The sequence below is a fragment of the Ovis canadensis genome, chromosome 2, assembly GCF_042477335.2.
Source record: "Ovis canadensis isolate MfBH-ARS-UI-01 breed Bighorn chromosome 2, ARS-UI_OviCan_v2, whole genome shotgun sequence".
Lineage (NCBI taxonomy): Eukaryota > Metazoa > Chordata > Mammalia > Artiodactyla > Bovidae > Ovis > Ovis canadensis.
Window position 1 is genome coordinate 189,667,806 of NC_091246.1, and position 20,429 is coordinate 189,688,234.

Consider the following 20,429-nt stretch of genomic DNA (forward strand, 5'->3'; position numbering starts at 1 on the left):
TGTGGTGGGTGGGGGGAGTGATGTCTGGAGACCCACCCAGCCCAGCCCTTACACTCTCTGTGTTATCTGTTGTCCAGGACCACCAGGGATGCCCGGGAGACCAGGAGTCGAAGGCGTAAAAGGAAGCAAGGGGGACACAGGTAACAAAGGCTGTAGGTAGGTGGGAAAGTGGAGTTGCTGGGTGTCAGTGATGGACACGGAGGAGGACTACTTCCAAGCAGGGCCATCAGAAGAAGGCAGAGGTCTCCTGTGCTCTGGCCCCCGAAGCCTCTGGATTAAGAAGGGCACCTTCTTCTGCCAGAGCCCTTTGAGTCCAAGGCCCTATGGCTGTTTTTCTCTGCCCAGAGTCCATGAAGACCTTGAATGCCACAATCAAATCTCCACTGTCAAACAGGAGGGGGGTGGGGACCTTGCTCGCACTGTCTCCTGGCCTGCCTTCCAGCTGTGCATGTAGAGCCCGCTCTCTCCCATTGATCTGAGGTGGGGCCCCAAGGGTCAGGGCTCTGGATTTGGGCAGCAGTTGTCAAAAACCCTGGTGGGCCTGCAATCCGGGAGACCTGGGTTCAATCCCTGGGTTGGGAAGATTCCCTGGAGAAGGAAATGTCAACCCACTCCAGTACTCTTGCCTGGGAAATCCCATGGATGGAGAAGCCTGGTAGGTTACAGTCCATGGGGTCACAAAGAATCGGACACAACTGAGCGATTTCACTTTGTCAAAAAACTGAAATTGCACATTCTCCCAGGGGGGCCCAGACTGAAAGGAGTGACCCACAGTTACCCAACTCACAGAGACTAGTTCATGAACCATCACACCAACTTAGTCAAGTCATAAGCTGTTAGGCCAATTTAGTCAAGGTTATAAACCATCCTACCAATATGGTCTGCTTTATAAACAACTGCTAACTTTGCTAGTCACTAAGTAAGTCCAGGCACCCATGATGGTCTAGAAAATCTGGTCCACTGGATAGTCTAGAAAGTGTTGGGCCTCCAAGACACATAAGACCTGGTTCCTGCCCTCAGACATGCAGGCTGGTGCAGGAGACAGGCAGACAGGCTGTTGTCAGATGGCGTCAGGCACACTCTGCTGAGTGTTTTACATGGAGGAGTGCCATGTGCCATTTAGGAAGCCAGGTGCAGGCCAGGAGGTGTTGTGGCCAGTGCAGGTTGAGAAAGGGCTGGGCATCTTCCAAGGATGTCCATGGACAGTCATGGCAAGTGCAGAAGGTTATACTTGAGTTAGGCAACCTGGATGCCTTCATCCAAGAGCCATGTTAGAAACCCACACCAGGGGCAGGCCCTCTCATTTTTCATTGATCAAGTGGTCAATGGATTGATTGATTTTTTTTTTTAAACAGATGTGACTTGACTCTGTCCAAATCTTCAAGGTCACAGTGGCCCCTCGTGTGGGTAGCAAAGTATAGCATCTTGCAGGAGTGATGGAAGAGCTGGAGCTGAGTCATAGAGGATGAATAGGGCTTGGCCAGATGGAGAGAGGAAGACATGTCTAGAGAAAGGGAACAGAGCAGGTGACATCTTGGAAGGTGCGGGAGGGCTCTGTAGGTTGGCATCCCTTGAGTCCAGGTCTGGGATGTGGTGGAGGTTCAGAAAGCTCTGGCCAGAGAGCTGGGCAGGCCACTTTCTGAGCCTGGGACTCTGGGCCTTTGACCTTTGGGTTCCCCTGAAGGTTGTCAGGAGCCCTGGCAGAGATGACTCCTATATACACTGTCCTTCTAACCCATCCATCTTCAAAGATGCTTTCCTTTTCACAGATGGTGGGTCAGGACAGGCAGGGGCTCTGCTACCCAATCCCATATGGATGCCACTGAAGGCTGTCAGCAAAGTCTCGCCTTCCAGGCTCCATGTGGGTGTAGTGGTCAGGCGACCCCAATTTATTGTCTGCTTCTTTCTGGTCTTATACTTCTCTCTTCCCTGACCCCAGATCTTAGGATTTCTGATTCTGAGGCCTAAAGATGTCTTACCCCTGAGTTTTCTGCTTGGCTTCATGGAGATGTTGGCTTTTCTCCCTCAGTTATAAATTTTGGGGGGAGCCCCTGCACCCCATCCCACCTTTGCCAGACTAGTGATTCTTGACTAAGCAAGAGTATGGTGATAAAACAAGATTTTACACACAGGCAGCACTGCACCCACGTCCCAGGTCCCCAGCCTGTGTCTCCCACTGTCCAAAGGTGGGGAATCTTCTTTGCACTCTGCATCCTGGGAGGATTTGAGTCCTAAAACTCAAAGAGCATTTTCATGATAGCTCAACAGGATCAACACTCTTGTTAGAGCTGCTTCACAGTAAGAGATGCAGCTAGGGTTGGAATCCAGGCCTGGCTGACTCACCCTTGGGGCCTCATCCATTACACTTTATCATGCTGCCTTTTCCTTCAAGCAACCTGAGAGCACCCCCACCCCATCAGGGCAGTCTGATAAGGAGCACCTTCTCCCTCTACCCAAGTCCTGGAAGTCTCAGAGCAGAAGCTTCAGCAGCTTCTTCCACTCTTAGAAGGAAACATAGGGCCTTCAGACCCTGTTATAGTTCTTTGTTATTTACCCATGATCCCACCCCAAGATCCCACAGACACTTTTGGTTGACTGGGAATCATTTTAACTCCATTATCAAGTCCCCTGGGGGTGCTAGTGGTAAAGAAGCTGCCTGCCAATGCAGGACACATAAGAGATGCAGTTTCTCTCCCTGGGCTGGGAAGAGCCCCTGGAGGAAGGCATGACAACCCACTCCAGTATTCTGATCTGAAGAATCCCATGAACAGAGGAGCCTGGCGGGCTACAGTCCATAGGGTCACAAAAAGTCAAACATGGCTAAAGCAACTTAGCACGCACACATGCATATTAGGTGGACACCTTTATGGGAACTTCCATCAACCAAGCCTAGTGATGAATACCAAATCTGGAAAATTCTAAGGGTTATTCCTTAACTCCAGCTGCTCAAGTAAACACGATGAATTGCATTTTCAATTTGGGGTGTGTGATGATCATAATTTATTCCAAATTGCAAAGGTTTCCCACTCAAATCCAAACATTTCCCTTGATCAAGTAGCCAATGGTCTACACAGATAGCTCGGGAAGGAGTTCTCGTGGGACCATAACCTAACTAGTTGTAGCCAGGGCTGTGTATCATCCTGAAGTCATGGGTTAATGGGCTTTTGGAGAGGTCAGATTTCTGAAGTGGGAGGAGGGAGGGAGGGTGGGAGCCAGATCTTCTCATCATGGAAAGCAATTCCTATTTGTCAATGTCAGGATGTTGGTGTTCCCCAAACTAGAGGTGCTGCAGTATTTGTTCAGTTTTGATTATATCAAGGCAGTTTTTCAAATGATGTATTTCCCATTTTGTAAATAAAATCATCAATCTCACAGGAGAACATCCAGCTGCATGGGATTAAAAACAGAGAAATTATGGTCCCTTGACTCAACCTAGGTGACAGCTAGATCTCATTTTTGTGCATGTATGCCCAGTTGCTCAGTTGTATCTGACTCTTTGCCACCCCATGGATTTCAGTGACCAGGCTCCTCTGTCCATAAGCAAGAAGACTGGAGTGGGTTGCCATTTCCTACTCCAGGGGATCTTCCCAACCCAGGAATCAAACCTGTGTCTCCTGCATTGGCAGGTGGTTTCTTTACCACTGAGCCACCTGGGAAGCCCCATTATTGTGCATTAATTACCAAAAGAAAGAGGTCTGTTTATTATTAATGACACCTCTAAGCCAGGTACTCTCTTTGGGCCTTTACTCCCATAACCTTAGTGCACCCACCCACGCAGCTGAGATTCACCAAACCTACCTTACAGCTGAGGAAGTAAAGGCTCCCAGAAAGTAAAACCTTTCCTTGGGATCTCATAGTTAATATACACTGAGTCTGAGATTTAATCCCAGAGTCTGATTCCAAAATTGTGCTTTTCTAAATTTTGTTGTATAGAATGGCATAGAGTGTAGGACACAGAGAGATCAGAGTTGCCCATATTTTCCACCTCACAGTAGATGGGTCAATCCTAGTTTAGTCACCAAATTTTCCTACTGTTTTAAACACCCAATAACCACACTCCAACCCATTCTGGTGGAATATTTCCCCGTGTTCACACCCCTTGAGAAAGAGGAGCCATGTCAGATTAAAGATGGCAAAGAAGAGGCTCCTTCCATTCTGTTGGGAAGATAGATTGCATAGCTCATATTTAAGGTAAGACATTATCACTGAGAAGAAATTTTTCTAATGGTAGTTCCTTTCACCATTCACAAACCCCCAAAACTTGGTGTTTGCTAACCTTTGATCTTTCAAATGATTGCAAAATCACTTCACTTTGGGGAAAAAGAAAATCCACAACAAAACTAATTTTAGCTCTAAATCCTTTAGCCATTTTGGAAAGTAAACTTAATTTGGAAATAAGGAAGGGCTCACTTCAGCTTATGATCATGGCATTTCTCTTTCTACCTCCCCATCTCGTGAAATGATGTTCAGTTCAGTTCAATTCAGTTCAGTCGCTCAGTCGTGTCCGACTCTTTGTGACCCCATGAACTGCAGCACACCAGGCCTCCCTGTCCATCACCAACTCCCGGAGGTCACTCAAACTCATGTGCATTGGGTCAGTGATGCCATCCAGCCATCTCATCCGCTGTCATCCCCTTCTCCTCCTGCCCCTAATCACTCCCAGCATCAGAGTCTTTTCCAATGAGTCAACTCTTTTCATGAGGTGGCCAAAGTACTGGAGTTTCAGCTTTAGCATCAGTCCTTCCAAAGAAATCCCAGGGCTGATCTCCTTCAGAATGGACTGGTTGGATCTCCTTGCAGTCCAAGGGACTCTCAAGAGTCTTCTCCAACACCGCAGTTCAAAAGCATCAATTCTTCGGTGCTCAGTTTTCTTCACAGTCCAACTCTCACATCCATACATGACCACAGGAAAAACCATAGACTTGACTAGACAGACCTTTGTCGGCAAAGTAATGTCTCTGCTTTTGAATATGCTATTTAGGTTGGTCATAGTAGAAGCAGCCAAAACATTTAAGCTCCAAAATCCCAATCTGATAAAAATTTCTGCATCTCAACAGTACTAATGTCTAAAACATAACAAGAATCTGAATTTTCTGTGTCCTTTTATGTTTCTTTTGAGACTAAGCCAATGTGCCAATAACTTGAAATCTAGTTCCTTAAAATCTGTATTTTAAGATGTGTTTTACTTTTAAAGTAGCAAAGAATAATCCATAATAGCAACTGAGCATTATATCATGAATACAATTTCTCAGCTAATTTCATTCCCCGTGTCTAAGTATTGAGTTAATCTAAGAATTTATTGAATTCTCCCAACTCATATTACTAAGTTGCCACAGATTTTTCTTCATTTTCCTGTAAGTTTCTTAGAGACATCTGTAGAAGTCTACATGTGTCCCAGTTTGGGGTTCCCTATCTACCATCTGACTTCTTATCATACAACTCTAAGTTGTTCGTTAATAAATTAACCATAAGTTTGCCAGGCTGCACTTAGCCTGTAAGTTGGGATGGTATTTAAGGAAGTTTCCCAATGTACTGGAAATTTCTACATTAAATCAGAGTCAGTAGGCCTGTGTGTTATGTTGGACTTGTCATCTAGCTAGGTGATGATAGGTTGATATTGGACCTTGCAAGGCCTTGGTTTGCTCCTCTCTGGAGTATGGGGAAAGGTCTAGAATAATACCCAGCTCCCTGACAATTCGCCAGCATTCTGGATTGGAAACAAGCAATTTTCCCTGATTGAAGGGAAAGATGTTAGGCAGAGCACCAGCTGAACATGAAACAATACGAAGGCTTGGGCTTTTCAACTAAACTATTTTCTTGGGAGAAAATTATGTCTCTAAATAAGCACCTTGCAAATAAACATTTGGGGCCCTTTCAGCTTGAGCCTGTGACACCCAGGGAATCCTAGTTTGCTTGTGGTTAAGAGGACAAACAGCATTCCTTCCCTTGCCGTGTAGGCTTACAACATGCGTTTCTAAACATGCACTTCTGTTTTTCAGCCATTTCTCCTTCTCCCTGATCCAATCAGGATATCACCTTGAATTATAGCAAAGTAATTACTAGTCCTTGGATCCATGCACAGTAACTCAGTGAGCACCCTCTCAGAGTCGAGGGAGGCCTGGAGAGAAATCACACAAAACTCAATTCCAGTGTTCTCCCCTTGAAGAGGGGAGTTATGAAGATAAAACCTACACCTGTTATATATCTATTTATACCTATTATACATTTCTTAGAGGGCATTTTATCAAGGGCCAGTGGGTTCCATGAGAGTTCAGCCAGGGGAGGGGGTCGTTGGTTCTTTAGAGACAGGAAGTCTTCTTGGAGGAGCTGAGCTGTGAGCTGGTCCCTAAAGACTGAGTGGGATGTGTTTAGGGAAGTGGTTACTCAAACCTTGATTCCTGGACTAGCAGCGTCAGCAATACCTGGAAACTTATTAAAAACACAGAGTCTCAGATGCCCAAACCAGATGCACGGAATCGGAAACGCTGGGGTGGAGCTTAGCAAGTTGTTTTTTGTTTGTTTGTTTTTAGAAATGTAAGGGAGAAGTTTTCTTAAATCTTTTTATTTATTTATTTGGCTGTGCTTGGTCTTAGTTGTAGCATGCAAACTCTCAGTGTGGCATGTGGGATCTAGTTCCCTGACCAGGGATTGAACTCAGGGCCCCTGCATTGGGAGCTCAGAGTCTTAGTCACTGGACCACCAGAAAAGTCCCAGAAAGTTTTTAACAAACCTTGTACAGGTGACTCTGATGTTCACTGTAGTTTGACTACTCATTTAGGAGTAAGGGATGGCCCAAGGCTACTGAAAGTCTTTGGAATCCCATGGAGCGCCCATGTGAAACTCCAGGCGGGAGTAAGCTGGCACGCTGGCAGAACAGGCAGCCACAGTGCCCGGTGGGAGGCCAACCCTGGTTCCCAAATCTAACTTCACCACTCCCTCTCTGTGTGACCTGGGATAAATCACCTCGCATCTTCGAGTGTAGATATCCTCCTCTATAAAAAGGGAAATGGCACAACCTAGCAGGGCAGCTGAGAGATGCATGTGAAGCCCCTGACAGAGTGTCCAGCATAGCGCATTCAGGAGTAGATGCTTAGTCTCTAAGAGGTGAGGGGCTGGGGGAGGGTGTGAGAAACGAGGTGGGAGAGTAGGCCTCGGGGACCATGGACCTAGTGAACCAGGGCTTACCTAGGGCTCCTGTTTGTACAAGACATTTGTTGTTTGGTGCTTTGGAGCCTTCTTAGGTAGTGGGGAGGCAATCAGGAGAGATCACAGTGTGAGGTGGCTTCAACCTTGCCTCTAGGGACAGGTTCTTAAGGTAAAGATTTGTGCAATATGGCATCCTTTAGGATGAGACACAGGGGATCAAGAGTCTAGATATGAACCATTTTTCTATTTAACTACCAAAGACAGGTTTCTGAATGTGGTTTCTCCTCCCTAATCTTGACATCTGCAATTCAGATGCAGGTAATCACAGGGGTAAGCTTCCCAGGTGGCTCAGTACTAAAGAATTTGCCCTCTAATGTAGGAGAGGCAGGTTTGATCCCTGGTCAGGATGATCCCCTGGAGGAGGAAATGGAAATCTATTCCAGTATTCTTGCCTGGGAAATCCCAGGGACAGAGGAGCCTGATGGGCTACAATCTATGGGGTCACAAAGAGTCAGGTACAACTGAACAACTGAGCACACATCTAAGTAGAGAGGACACACCTGCCACCCCTGCTGGGCCACTTACGGTCAACAGCAAACATTTTGGGGGGCTTCCTAGGCAGCAAGGCTGGGGCTCCTGTGGGGGCTTTAGCCCCAGGGTCCCAGGTGCTCCCCACTGGAGGAGTACATGCTGCTGCTAAGTCACTTCAGTCGTGTCTGACTCTGTGCAACCCCATAGATGGCAGCCCACCCAGCTCTCCCGTCCCTGGGATTCTCCAGGCAAGAATACTGGAATGGGTTGCCATTTCCTTCTCCTATGCATGAAAGTGAAAAGTGAAAGCGAAGTCGTGTCCGACTCCTAGCGATCCTGTGGACTGCAGCCTACCAGGCTCCTCCATCCATGGCACCTTCCCGGCAAGAGTACTGGAGTGGGTTGCCATTGCCTTCTCCGGGAGGAGTACATACAAGTACCAAAAGGTTCCCCAGGGTCCACATGGCACCACTTGCCAGACACGAGGCTTAGGGCTTGACACAGGTGACTACATTTCAGTCTTATAACCATCCCCGAGGCAACCAGAAGCTCAGAGGAGAAAGGTTAGGCTGAGGGAGAGGGAACTGGACTAAATGTCGCAGAGGCAGATGAAACCCAAGCTATCTGGGTCCTGTGCTGCCCTGGGAGGAAGCGCATCATCCATGGGCAAGGCCAGAGAAGGTTTTATAGATACTAGATGTCGGCAACATCTAGCATCATAGCAGCTTTCACAGGCTTGATCCAGTTCTCCAGGAGACCAAAGGGGTGAGACTTTCCAAACAGAGGGACCAGAAGAAGCACAGCTGGCCCGGGGTGAGCTGCAGCCTGCCTGCCAGCTGACCTCAAAGGTTCCTCCAGCTTTTAGAAGAAGCTCTCTGAGACTCGAACTGGTCCTCATCTCAAGAATGAGGGGCAAAACTAGTGCTCTCTCAGATCTTTCCAGCCCTTCCAGCCTCCCTTAGTGCCCAGGCCTGCAGCAGCAGCTCCTAGCTCCTCAGCCCTCTGACCCTCCTCCTCAGGCTAGCCATCTGAAAGGTGGCCAGGAGCCAGGACTCCTTGTTCATCATTCCAAGAAGGGATCCTGAAGAGGCCTGCCAGGTCCCGCCTCTGCCCTCCACTGACCAGCATACAGTGGGTACTCAGGAAAGCCAGGAATTTGAAGTGGGAGGCAGGAGCGGCCCCCAGGTGATTGGCAGTGAGAGTAACTGAGCTCCTCTTGGTTCCTAGTAACCATCCAATGAGTGGGTTTTTGGTTAAAGCCAAGCTGGCTTGTTAGAAGCGACCCCAGTCAAAATCATGGTGGAAGTACAATCCCACTGTTACCCTCAAGAAACTGTTACTTCATGATCAGTAATGAGCTTTACTTTCCCCAAGTTTATGTGACTGTCTTGGAGAGTCCTGTTTCCCTGAAACTGAGAGATCATGGAGTTGCTAAACCAATAGGTTATTATCCCCCAATAAGTAATGACCCATCATGGTGCTGGGAATAGTGGGCCTTCTACATAAGCTAGTGAATAAAGAGGTGAATGGAGGAAGGGAGGGAAGGAGGGAAGAACTTTCACATCAGAACTACAAATAGGATCATCCCAAATAATGGCAGTGGTTATTTTTCCATTTTCTTGACATGAGACCCTTTAGCTGCCTAACTGTTTAGCTACAGTGGGGGCCACAGTGAAATAAACCAATAGACTTACCGACTATCTACTGAGAGTGAGAGACTCCCAGAGCTTCTAGTGGCCACTGAGTCCCCTCCACAGTCTTTTAGAAATAAAAATAACTTTATTTTCAAAACATCTCTCAATTCTTTTCCAATAGAAAATCTTTTTTTCCAATCTTTTCCTTCTTTTGCAACAAGAAGGAATAGATATCAAGCCAGGTTATTACTGGACAAAGAAGGCCAGTTACTGAGTGTGGGGTCTGTTCACCTAATCCAGACCTTCACCCACCACGTTTCTATTTCACCCCAATACACGTACCCATTTATCTGCAGTCTGTCTGCTTTTATGCTCTGCTAAAGAGGCTTTAAACAATCGAGGAGAACCAATGTACCTTTCCATCCGCATTAATCAGACAGAAGGTAGAGGTTGTCTAAGATTAAAAGTGTTTAATATCTAAGTTTTATTATCTTCTTCCCTTTTCTGTATTTTGATCTTAGGACTTCAAGGACAGAAAGGAACAAAAGGAGAATCAGGATTTCCAGGTAAAGTGTTGGCTTCATTTTAATTTTCCACAATAATGACTGGAAGGACTCTCTGAGGCGGGTTTTGTTGACCCTGAAAACAGGGCTGTAACCGCAGTAACTTTCCACCAGAGCACCGAGGCCTCCAGGGGCCTGTCTTTCAAGCCTCAGGCTCTTCCAATGAAAAACCAGGGGAAAGGGTTTAAAGGGGTGGAGTTGAGAGAGAAAACGGTAAAGAAGCCCCAGGAGCTGCCGCATGGCAGTGAATTCAGGCTGCACAGCCGCCGTGGAGCTAAGCAACGTTTCTCTCCAGTTCCCAAGGTGGTTGCCTGGCCTGTATCTCTTTGCTCCATCTCCCTGTTCACACTGGCCCTCAAGGCACCCCCTCCTCCTGCTACTTCTCACAGGACTATCATTACAGTCCTCGTTAGTCCCCACCCCTACACACAGCATTTCTAGTCTTCTTGCCGGCCCCACCCTAAGGAGCCAAAACGAAACTCCTCAGACACATTTCCTGAGCAGTCTTTATTACTCCTAAGGTGGATTTTCTTTTCCTATTCTAACTTACTAACAGGGAAATTGAGGCCTGGAAATGTTCTAGCAAATTCTCCCAGAATGGCTTCCACATAATGGCCCAATGAGGACCAACAACTTTGGAATCCTGTCGGCTATTTTCACCCTCTTGTCCCCAGCCAGAGTTTACCTGGAAGGTGGCGGGGGGGGCGGGTGGCAGGGGCAACACTCTGCCCCTGCCCCAAGGCTGACCATCCAAATAGCCCACTGATAGGGGTGGGGGGACCTTCAGGACAATTCATTCATTAAACACCAAGGCTGTTAGTTTCCCCTGGAAAGCAGAGCAGAACATCTGATGGCAGTGGTCTCTCTTCCCCAGGCCTTGCAGGCATGAAGGGAGAGAAGGGAAGCCCGGGCCTGGGAGGCCTCAAGGGGGCACCTGGACCAAGTGGCCAAAAGGGAGAGCCCGGATCGAGAGGTAAGGTCTCGGCTTCTGACATAAGAGTTCAAAGGACAGGCCTGTTATAAGGGGTTGGGAGTGGTTTTCAGAACCAGAAGGCGAGAGGCTTAGCGGTTCTGCGGAGAAGTCTTGTGCTGGGGTTGCCCTCGGCCCGGAGCTTACAGAGGTGAATAAGGCACAGCTGGGCACTCGGCGCAGCAGGTGACAATGTGCTGGACGATGCCCAGCCAGGCCCCCGGACCATACAGTCTCTGTGACTGACCTCAGGAGAGACCTCCCCCTCCATGCCTCTTGAATGTCCTTCTCTAATCTAGCTCAAGTCCTTCCTGCTGTAGCTCAGGCCCATTTCTTCTTGCTCAACCATGGAGATCATGGCATATCCAGTCCCTGTGATGCCAGGGGGCTGGCAAAGATGGAGGAGAGAGTCTGACCCCCACCTCTCCTCCCCACTGCTGGCAAAGGAGAACAGGGGGTTCCTGACTTGGTTTCCTTCAAACTGTGCGGTTTTTCTCCTCATGGCAGGAGCTACTGGGCCACAAGGATCCAAGGGAGAAAAAGGTCAAAAAGGTAATTGCTATTTCTGTTCTGTTTAATGTATGCTATAGAGGCTACTCTGTACTTGAAAGTTGTATATGTTCTGGGGGACAGGCCTTGGTTCTCAGAGAGATTCCCCATTTTGGGGGAAAGCTAAAAGGCTGTCCCTTGAATAAGCCTGCCCGTGTCACAGAGCCACAGGTAACAGTTTCTCTCTCTCCCTTCTTTCTTCGCTTCTTCCCCACCCCCAATTCCCTCCCTCTCTTCCTCCCTTCTTCCTCCTCCCTTTTTTCCCTCCACAACGCAAGCAAAACATGGCAGGGTGGATTTGCAAGGCCAGCTGCAGAGGCACCTCCCTCTCTGGCCTCACGCCTGCAAGCCTCAGTGCACAGAGGCCGCTGGTAGTGCTGGGCACTCAGCGCCATAACGTGGGATCTTCCTGCTATGATGACAGCCAAGCAGAAGACTTCTTTTCCCTAACTGTAGGACTTCCGAGGCAAAAAGAGAAGGGGGAGGCAGAGGATGAGATGGTTAGGTAGCGTCACCAACTCAGTGGACATGAGTTTAAGCAAAGTCTGGGAGACAGTGAAGGACAGGGAAGCCTGGCATACTGCGGTCCATGGGTCGCAAAGAGTCATACACAACTTAGTGACTGAACAACAACAATAGGACTTCCAAAAATTAAAAGGCAGAACCTGCATCTGCCCAAAGCCCTGTGCTGCTCCTTACCTCTCCCACATGTGTTTTGCCATCCAGGTGACTCCTCGTTAACCGTCCGGATTATCGGCTCCAGGAACCGAGGCCGAGCTGAAGTTTTCTATAATGGTGCATGGGGGACAATCTGTGATGACAACTGGGACAATTCAGATGCCACTGTCTTCTGCCGCATGCTGGGTTACTCCTCTGGAAGTGCTCTCTACAATGTGGGAGCTGGTGAGTGAATCAGTCCTCAACCAGGAGTCTTTTTTTTTTTTTTTTTTTGAGGTGTTGATGTGAGCTTTCTCTCCGGGGTAGGGTGTTGGTACCCGTCAGTTGCAAGTGACTCATCATGGTTGGCTTAAAAGAAAGGGATTGGTTCAAGCAACTGAAAAGTTTCACTGCTCAGGGCCCCAGCTTACACCCTTCTGGCTGGCAGCCCCAGGAGAAAGAAGGCTCTCTTCCTCCACAGGGACAGAAGCTGCTGTCCACCCAGCCCTAAAGCCAGAATGCCACGTGTCCGACAGTGTTTGTGAGGGATGCTCTCTGAAGGACAGCTGAGGGGTGGAAGCCAGGAGAACCAAGATGTCGGGCAGGCAAGCACAGTGGTCATCTCAGCTCTCTGGAGCCTAAAGGCCTGGGCAGCCCAAGCTTGATCATCTTCAAGGAGAAGGGAAGAGACAGTGAATCAGAGCAGGGGTTTCCTAAAATCCGTTTTGGAAAGATGTCCTGGAGTGCTGGAGACTCAACTATGTTTTGCAGGAAAAGGTCATTTTCTTTGGCCATAAAAGCAGACGGGTGCTTCCCTGGTGGCTCAGTGGTAAAGAACCTGCCTGCCAATGCAGGAGACATGTGTTCGATCCCTTGGTCAGGAAGGTCCCCTGGAGTAGGGCTTGGCAACCCACTCCAGTATTCTTGCCTGGAAAATTCCATAGACAGAGGAGCCTGATGGGCTACAGTCTATTGGGTTGCAAAAGCAACTTGGCAACTAAACAACTCAACAACCACCAAGAGTTGACCTGGCAAGGACACTAGGCTGGTTTATCCTGCTCCCGCCCCCAAATCTTCTCTGCCCTTACCCCTCCCCCTCCACCCCACCAAAATGCATACCTATTTTTTAATCTGAGTCTAGTTGGATTATAAAACTCCTTAAAAATACACATTTCCTCCCACGGATTAAGCCTATATAGATTGTCACATTGTAGTGTAAATTACTGGAATCAAATAAGCCAGTAATTTCTCTGAGCTCTTGATCTGAAATCGATTATATCAGAAGGAACGGGGTTTGAAGGAGGTAGAATGCTTCGGAACTGAGAATGACCTGGTTACAAAGGCATTTAAGGAAGAGACAAACCCTGAGAGATCCTCAGGAGATTTCAAATCATGCTTGGATTACATATTAAATACTTGGATGAGACCTCTATCAAAGGGTAGAAAGCAGAACAGAGGCAGAGTCATCATAAGAGAGCAGAACAGTCGTCCGCACCGTGGGCCTGGGCAGTTGCAGGAGAAATGATCAGTCTAGCTCCCTGTGGAAGACCCCGAGGACAGACGGACCACACAGCTTGAACCCTAATCCCACACTCCTCTCTCTCCTTGCTGTCTCTGTGTCCAGGCTCTGGAAACATCTGGCTGGATGATGTTGCATGTTCAGGGTCAGAATGGACCCTGTGGGACTGCAACAAGAGCAGCTGGGGCTCTCACAACTGCAACCACAATGAGGATGCGGGCGTGAACTGCAGCTGACCCCACAGTCCACTCACCACTCTGCCCCCAAGGTGTCCACAGCCAAGACACTCAGCCCACGAAGGGAGGCGGTGCTCTCTGAGGGGTTCCCAGGGGTGGCTGACAGCCTCTGAAGTGGGTTCAATAAAGCTAATAAAGCTCAAAGCGCTACTTGGCACTGACTGGCTGTGGCTGAAATGACTAGCTCATCCCTCCTATCCCTCAGGGATGCATCCACTCAATGCATACAGCCTTTCATTGAGTCCTCATGCTCCTCGCACTCCCACCCAGTGCACAGGGACAGTGGAATCTTAGCTCAGAACTGGGGCACATGGGGGCTGAAATTCCATGGTGAAACTGGGGCTCACCTGTTGTCAGAATTAGTCATGACCAGCCCTTCAGTCAATCAGATGTAGCCTCTTTGCTCAGCAGTGGATGGTCCCCCCAGCACTGGAGCTACTCGCCAGCAAATGAAAAGACCTCATGTAGTTGACACCAGGATGCATGGAAAATAGGAACTGTACCTTTAAGCATAGGGGCATGAAAATTTGTTCTCATTAGGATGTGGGCTCCATAAATGCAGGAACTTTCCTCCATTTTATTCACCCACGGGAGACATGGATTTGATCCCTGGTTGGGAAGATCCGGCTGGAGGAGGGCATGGTAACCCACTCCAGTATTCTTGCCTGAAGAATTCCATGGACAGAGGAGTCTGGTGGGCTATAGTCCATGGAGTCGCAAAGAGTCGGACAGGACTGATGCGACTCAGCACACCTGCATGCACTTGTAAGTGGTAGAGCCCAGGAGGAGCAGTGGAAGGACTGGGAGACGGAGCGGACATCCCAGGGCTTCCTCCCTCAAGAGCTCAACCAGCCACCCAGGACCCAGTCTGCACTTTCAGAGGCTGCAGCTGCTCAGAAATCAGCACCAGGGTCAGAGCTGCAGGGGGATGGGAGAGCTCTCTGGACCTGGGCACGGAGAGGGGGATGGGGCCAGGATTTGAAAGCTGGTTGTTTTAATTTGGCAGAAACCTCTATAATGATGCAGGTTTCCTTGACACTTCAGAATGGAAGAATGGAAGGTCAGGGAGGAAGGAGGCCCTGTCAGGGTTCTAAGATGTAATGCTTTACAAATGTAACTTGTCTGTCTTATCAACATCCTTATCTCTCAAAGCTTATTGCCCATTCCTTCTATCCTAACAAGTCCCCCACCTACCCACCCACAAGGAAAGTCAAGAGCAGGTCCAACCTGAAACAGAGAGGAGGGGTCATCTCTCCCATCTGAATCTCAAAGTGACTTCCTGAACCTCTTTAGAAACAGAAGAACCATGAAAGCAGAGTGGAAAGCAGAAACAGTTTTCTAGTTTTTTCCATTTAACTTATCAAAAGCCAAGCCTGGCTGACTTGGTCACAGTGTTTTAAGTCCAGGTGGTCTGAGCAGAGCAAGCAGGAAGGAAGGGTATTATGAAAGCCCCCTGCCCTTCCCTGGGGAAGGCGGGAAAGATGAGGAGACAGAAATAGAGGAGGGTTCTCCCTGCAGCATCAGGCCCAACTCTCCCATTTTCATCTCCTTTCCCACGATCTGCCTCCTCCAAGAGTGATGGACTGTGGGACTGGTTCCTACCTGGGGGACCCCTTGCATCACCCTTAGGGATGTGTGAGCATACATGCGCTCTTCTCTCTCTCTCTCTCTCACACACACACACACACACAATCTTTCCACAGGAACAAATAATAGTTTATAGGCAGAACTGAAAAAATCCTTACAGAGAATGGACCAACCTCCCCCGACCCCTCCCCTCCTCCAGCAAGAAAGCTGAAAGACATGGTTCAACACACCCAAAATTTCCCTCCCATGGCTTTGGTTTTCATCTCTTAGGTGTTGACCCCCCAATCTATACTTCCAGTGAAGACCTCTCTCCTGAGCTCTGGCTACATATATGTCAGCTGCCTCCACGCTAGCACCTCAAAGTTCGGCAGCTAAAACCTGCTCCCTCCATCCAGTGTTCAAGACAGAAACTGGGTGTCAGATGTCACGCCTCCACCAGGCACCAAGTATTTTACCTCCCAAAAGTCTCTCCAGTCCACTCAGGTCTCTCCATCGCTACTACCTTCACGGTCCAGGCCACTGCCCCGTGGCCTGGAGGCTTGGCGCTTCTAATCAGTCTCTTTCCTCCACCATGCTCCACCAACCACCTATCCGTTCTGCAGGCAGCAGCCCGACAGATCTTTAGAAATCATACAGCTCACTATGCCGCTCCATGCTTACATCTTTCAATGGCTCCCCATTCCCTTAGGCAGTGGGGCAAACTCACCATCGTGACTTACAAGGCTGTGCCCCTGACAACCTCACAAAGTCTTCCTGCAGCCTTGATGTTTCATTTCCCCTCTGTTACATCCAGCCCTTTGTTCATTCAGTTTCTCTTACATAATGTCTCTTACACAACAAACTGGTGATAAATATTTTCTGACTGGCTCGCTGAAGGAATGCTAAACAGAGTACTTAGCTTTTCAACATTGGTATTGCTTCACAGTCTTTCCTCTGGCAAGAGACGTATCCTTGTTGTGCAGTGGTTCCTCAATACGAAGATTTTCTCCAAAGGCAAATCTAGTCACTAGGCCTTTCACACTTTAGGAGATTAGCTTTTGAAACAAAATGGGGTCCAAGTTTTGCAAGGTGAATTGTAAATTTTAAGAGATCCTATCTTCCCACTCACTGTCTCAGCATCGCCACAAACAGGCTGTGAGCACCAGCCCAGGTAATCAGGTGCACCGGTGTGATAAGCTGGGACCCTGCCACAAATTCCCCTTCCTCCCCCTACCCACAGTGACTGTGACCTAGTGATATTCAAATGCACCAATGAAATCCCCTCACACTGTTTGCTTGTGTACCCCATGCTGACCCCCCAGTGAAGACCCTTGTCCATGAGTCTTCACCCTCTCCTGGCTCCCCGGCTAAGTGGCTGACCCACTCCCTGGGGCCCCTCTCAACCTGTAGGGACTCTGTCTTGGTGAGTGTAATCCCTACAACTCTTCTGGGTCCCCTCTTGAGGCCACACCTGACCAACTATCCCATCGAAGAACACAGCACACCACAGCAGCACGATACAAGGGACACCATTCCCACCTAACAAGTATGCAAACTGAGTCTCTGCGAGGTTTGGCACTGTGGTATGTTGGCTCCAGTTCACCATCTTTCTATTGATAGCCTTTGCAACGTGACTGCTGCTCTTCTCAACAGGAAGCAGGGCTTTCACTATCTCTCTCGGAATTCCCACCATGATATGAAACTAACCCCGGCTAAACTTAATGGAGGAGGCATGTGAAGGAGTGTGAAGTGTGTGAAGCATGACCCAATTGCCCCCGCTGAGGTCATCATCCGTGAGTCAGCGTACAGTTGGCCACAGTCACGTTAGTGAGCCCAGCTGAGACTGGTCAAGCCTGGCCCACATCAGAAGACTAACCCATAAATCCGTAAGTAATCACAGATGGTTGTGGTTGAAAGCCACTAGGTTTAGGGGTGGTTTGTTATATAGCAATAATGGCCTAAGAGAACTACATGCAGCTAATAAGAAGTAGAGGGGGATTCACACAGCAGGAGAGTTGCTGCCTGCACGTCTGCCAAGTGGGTTCTCTGATTAGCTCTCCGGCTGAGCTAAGCTGAGGAAACCCCTTTGGAACCACAGTGACCACAGAACTTGGCCGCAGCATGTGGCATGCTGGTGCTGTGGCTGACTGGTGGCTAGTTGTGGGGCTGAAGAGGAACTGGGTAAAATTAGCAGGACAGCATTCTCAACCGTTGGAGAGCAGGCTAGGGGCCTGGGGCCGCCAAATGTTGGGCATGACCTCTGTGTGACACTGCCGTCCACTTGAAAACACTCTCTTCCCTCCTGCTTCCCCTTCCTGGGGATGCTGGACCCTGGCTGAGGCCAGCAGCACAGACACCAGCATTAAGCATACTGGCTGGGCGTGACAGATGGCAGGGCCCTCGAAGGACCCTCTGTGTGCAAGACCCCCATGACTGGCCTGGCAAGGCAGGCACAGAGAGTTTCCCAGCATCTAGCTCTAGAAATGCAACTCAGGACTGAGGTTCTGGAGTCAAATATCCTGGGTTAGAATCCAATGTTGCCATTTAACAGGCCTTCACCTGCACAATTAAATTATTGCAACTCTCTGGGTCCCAGTTTCCTCATCTATAAAATAAAAACTAGTAACAGCTTCCCCCTCTTAGATTTTTTGTGAGGATTCACTGAAATGATGAGTTAAGGTCAAGGTCAAGATGATGGAATAGGAGGACCTGGGGTTCACCTCTCCCCACAAGTATATCAAGAGTACATCTACAAGTTGAAAAGTTCACACAGAGCACCTGCTGATCTCTAGCAAAGGACCCTAGACACCCTAAAGGACAAGAAAAGATCCCAGCATGACCAGGTAGGATGAAGGAGAAAAGGGGAAGAAAAAGGAAAGAGGGAACAGGATGGGGCCCACATCCCTTGGGAGCAGGGAGCTGAAGGAGAGGAGAGGTTATTGCATCTGGGGCGGTGCCCTTTCTAGCAGCAAAGTACACTGAAATAGAGGGAGCCTGGTCATAGCCTGGGAGCCCCAGCTTGAGATGGCTGTCTGCCAATGCAGGCAGGGGCCGGGTGCTGAAGTGTGGGGTTAGGAGAGCAGACCTGGGCAGAAGACTGCTGTTGGCTGCATGGAGACAGCTTGAGGAGACAATAGTGAGGAGCTCCACATCCCAGAAAGCTCCTGGAGGAAACGTGGTCTGCCTCAGAAGCAAGGTGCCATTGTTGAGTGGCGCACAAGTGGAGGGGTCGCCATCAAGAGTCCTTGACAGGGAGACTCTCCTCACCACACCAGACTCTCCCCTCCCCACCTCCACAGGCACTAGAGGGGAATCCCATCAAAGTGAACCCATGCACCCCATACATGGCTGCCTTATCTCTCTCTCATCTGAGTGAGCCTGCACCCCAGTCTGTAGCAGCCTGTTGCCCCTCCCGCCTAAGCAAGCAAGAGCACCCCAGTCAGCCACTGCCTTTCCTCCTCTTGCCTGGGCAAGGGACAGGCACCTAAGGGTCACCCACATGCGGAGGTGGGCCCAAAACCAAAACTGAGCCCAGGGGCTGTGCAGCTAAGTAACAAGAACTGATATCTTTCCAAGAAACTGCACAGGTCATGGATTAAACTCCAGCAATCAGCTTGGTAAACCCAGCATCTGCAGACTGTATGAATGGACATAAGTGCCCCCATAACAGACTGGTCTAGCTTTAGCAGCTGTGGACTTTGGGGACAAGTACATGTGGGTGTTGGGCCAGGTCAAAGTTTGAGCTGTCTGCAAAGTGCCCACAGCAGATACAGAGATCTACCTAGAGGTCTTGGAGGGCTTCCTGGGAAGAAAGGGGTTGTCTGTGGCTCACCATGGGGACAATGACACTGATAGCAGAGGCCTCAGGGAATCTTTCCAAACAACCAGCAAGACAGCAACACAGCCCCACTTCTCAGCAGTAAAATCATACTAAACTCACAGACACCCCAAAACACACTCTCCAATGCAGCCCCACCCATCAGAAACAAGACACAGCTTCACCCGCCGGAGGGTAGACACAAGTCCCTCCCACCAGGAACCAACAGGAGCCCCTGAATCAAGCTGACCCACCAGGGAGCAGACACCAGAAGCAAGAGGAACTACAATCCCACAGCCCATGGAAAGGAGACCACAAACAGTACGTTAGATAAAATGAGACAGCAGAGGAAATATGTTGCAGACACAGGAGTAAGGTAAAACCCTACAAGACCAAATAAATGAAGAAGATATAGAAAATAGATATACCTGAAAAATAATTCAGAGTAATGATAGTAAAGATGGTCCAAGGTCTCAGAAAAAGAATGGAGACATGGATCAGGAAGATGCAAGAAATGTTAAACAAGAAACTAGAAGAACTAAAGAATAAATGAACAGTGGTGAGCAATACAATAACTGAAATGAAAAATACACTGGAAGGAATTGATAGCAGAATAACTGAGGGAGGAGAACAAATTAGTGAGCTGGAAGATAGAACGGTGGAAATGATTGCCACAGCAAAGGGGAAAAAAAAATGAAAAAAAGTCATGACAGTCTCAGAGACCTCTGCAACAACATTAAATGCACCAACATTTGAATTATGAGTCTCAGAAGAAGAGGAAGAGAAGGATCTGAGAGAATATTTGAAGAGAATATGCTCAAAAACTTCCCTAATGTGGGGAAGGAAATAGTCACCCAAGTCCAGGGAGCACAGAGAGTCCCATATAGGATAAACCTAAGGAGAAACATGCCAAGACACACATTAATCAAATTAACAGGAATTAAATACAAAGAAAAATATTAAAAGCAACAAGGAAAAGCAGCAAATAACATACAAGGGAATCCCCATAAAGTTATCAGCTAATTTTTCAGCAGAAACTCTGCAGGCCAGAAGGGAGTGGCAAGATATATTTAAAGTATTAAAAGAGAAAAACCTACAACCAAGATTACTCCATCCAGCAAGGATCTCATTCAGATTCAACAGAGAAAGCAAAAGCTTTGCAGACTAAGAAAAACGAAGAGAATTCAACACCACCCAACCAGCTTTAGAACAATTGCTAAAGAAACTTCTCTAGGTGAGAA

The 20,429-nt window shown here is 48.5% G+C and overlaps 1 protein-coding gene across 2 annotated transcripts in view; it reads left to right on the plus strand.

The window, feature by feature from the left end:
* The window catches only part of MARCO (macrophage receptor with collagenous structure), a 37,676-nt gene extending 23,714 nt beyond the window's left edge, over window positions 1-13,962 (plus strand). For both annotated transcript variants that reach the window (XM_069577802.1, XM_069577801.1), the window contains 6 exons: window positions 78-140; window positions 9,833-9,877; window positions 10,749-10,847; window positions 11,352-11,396; window positions 12,120-12,296; window positions 13,675-13,962. In XM_069577802.1, the coding sequence (XP_069433903.1) occupies window positions 78-140; window positions 9,833-9,877; window positions 10,749-10,847; window positions 11,352-11,396; window positions 12,120-12,296; window positions 13,675-13,805 (560 nt within the window). In that variant the 3' untranslated portion in view covers window positions 13,806-13,962. The remainder of the gene's footprint in view (window positions 1-77; window positions 141-9,832; window positions 9,878-10,748; window positions 10,848-11,351; window positions 11,397-12,119; window positions 12,297-13,674) is intronic.
* Window positions 13,963-20,429: the final 6,467 nt, after the last annotated feature.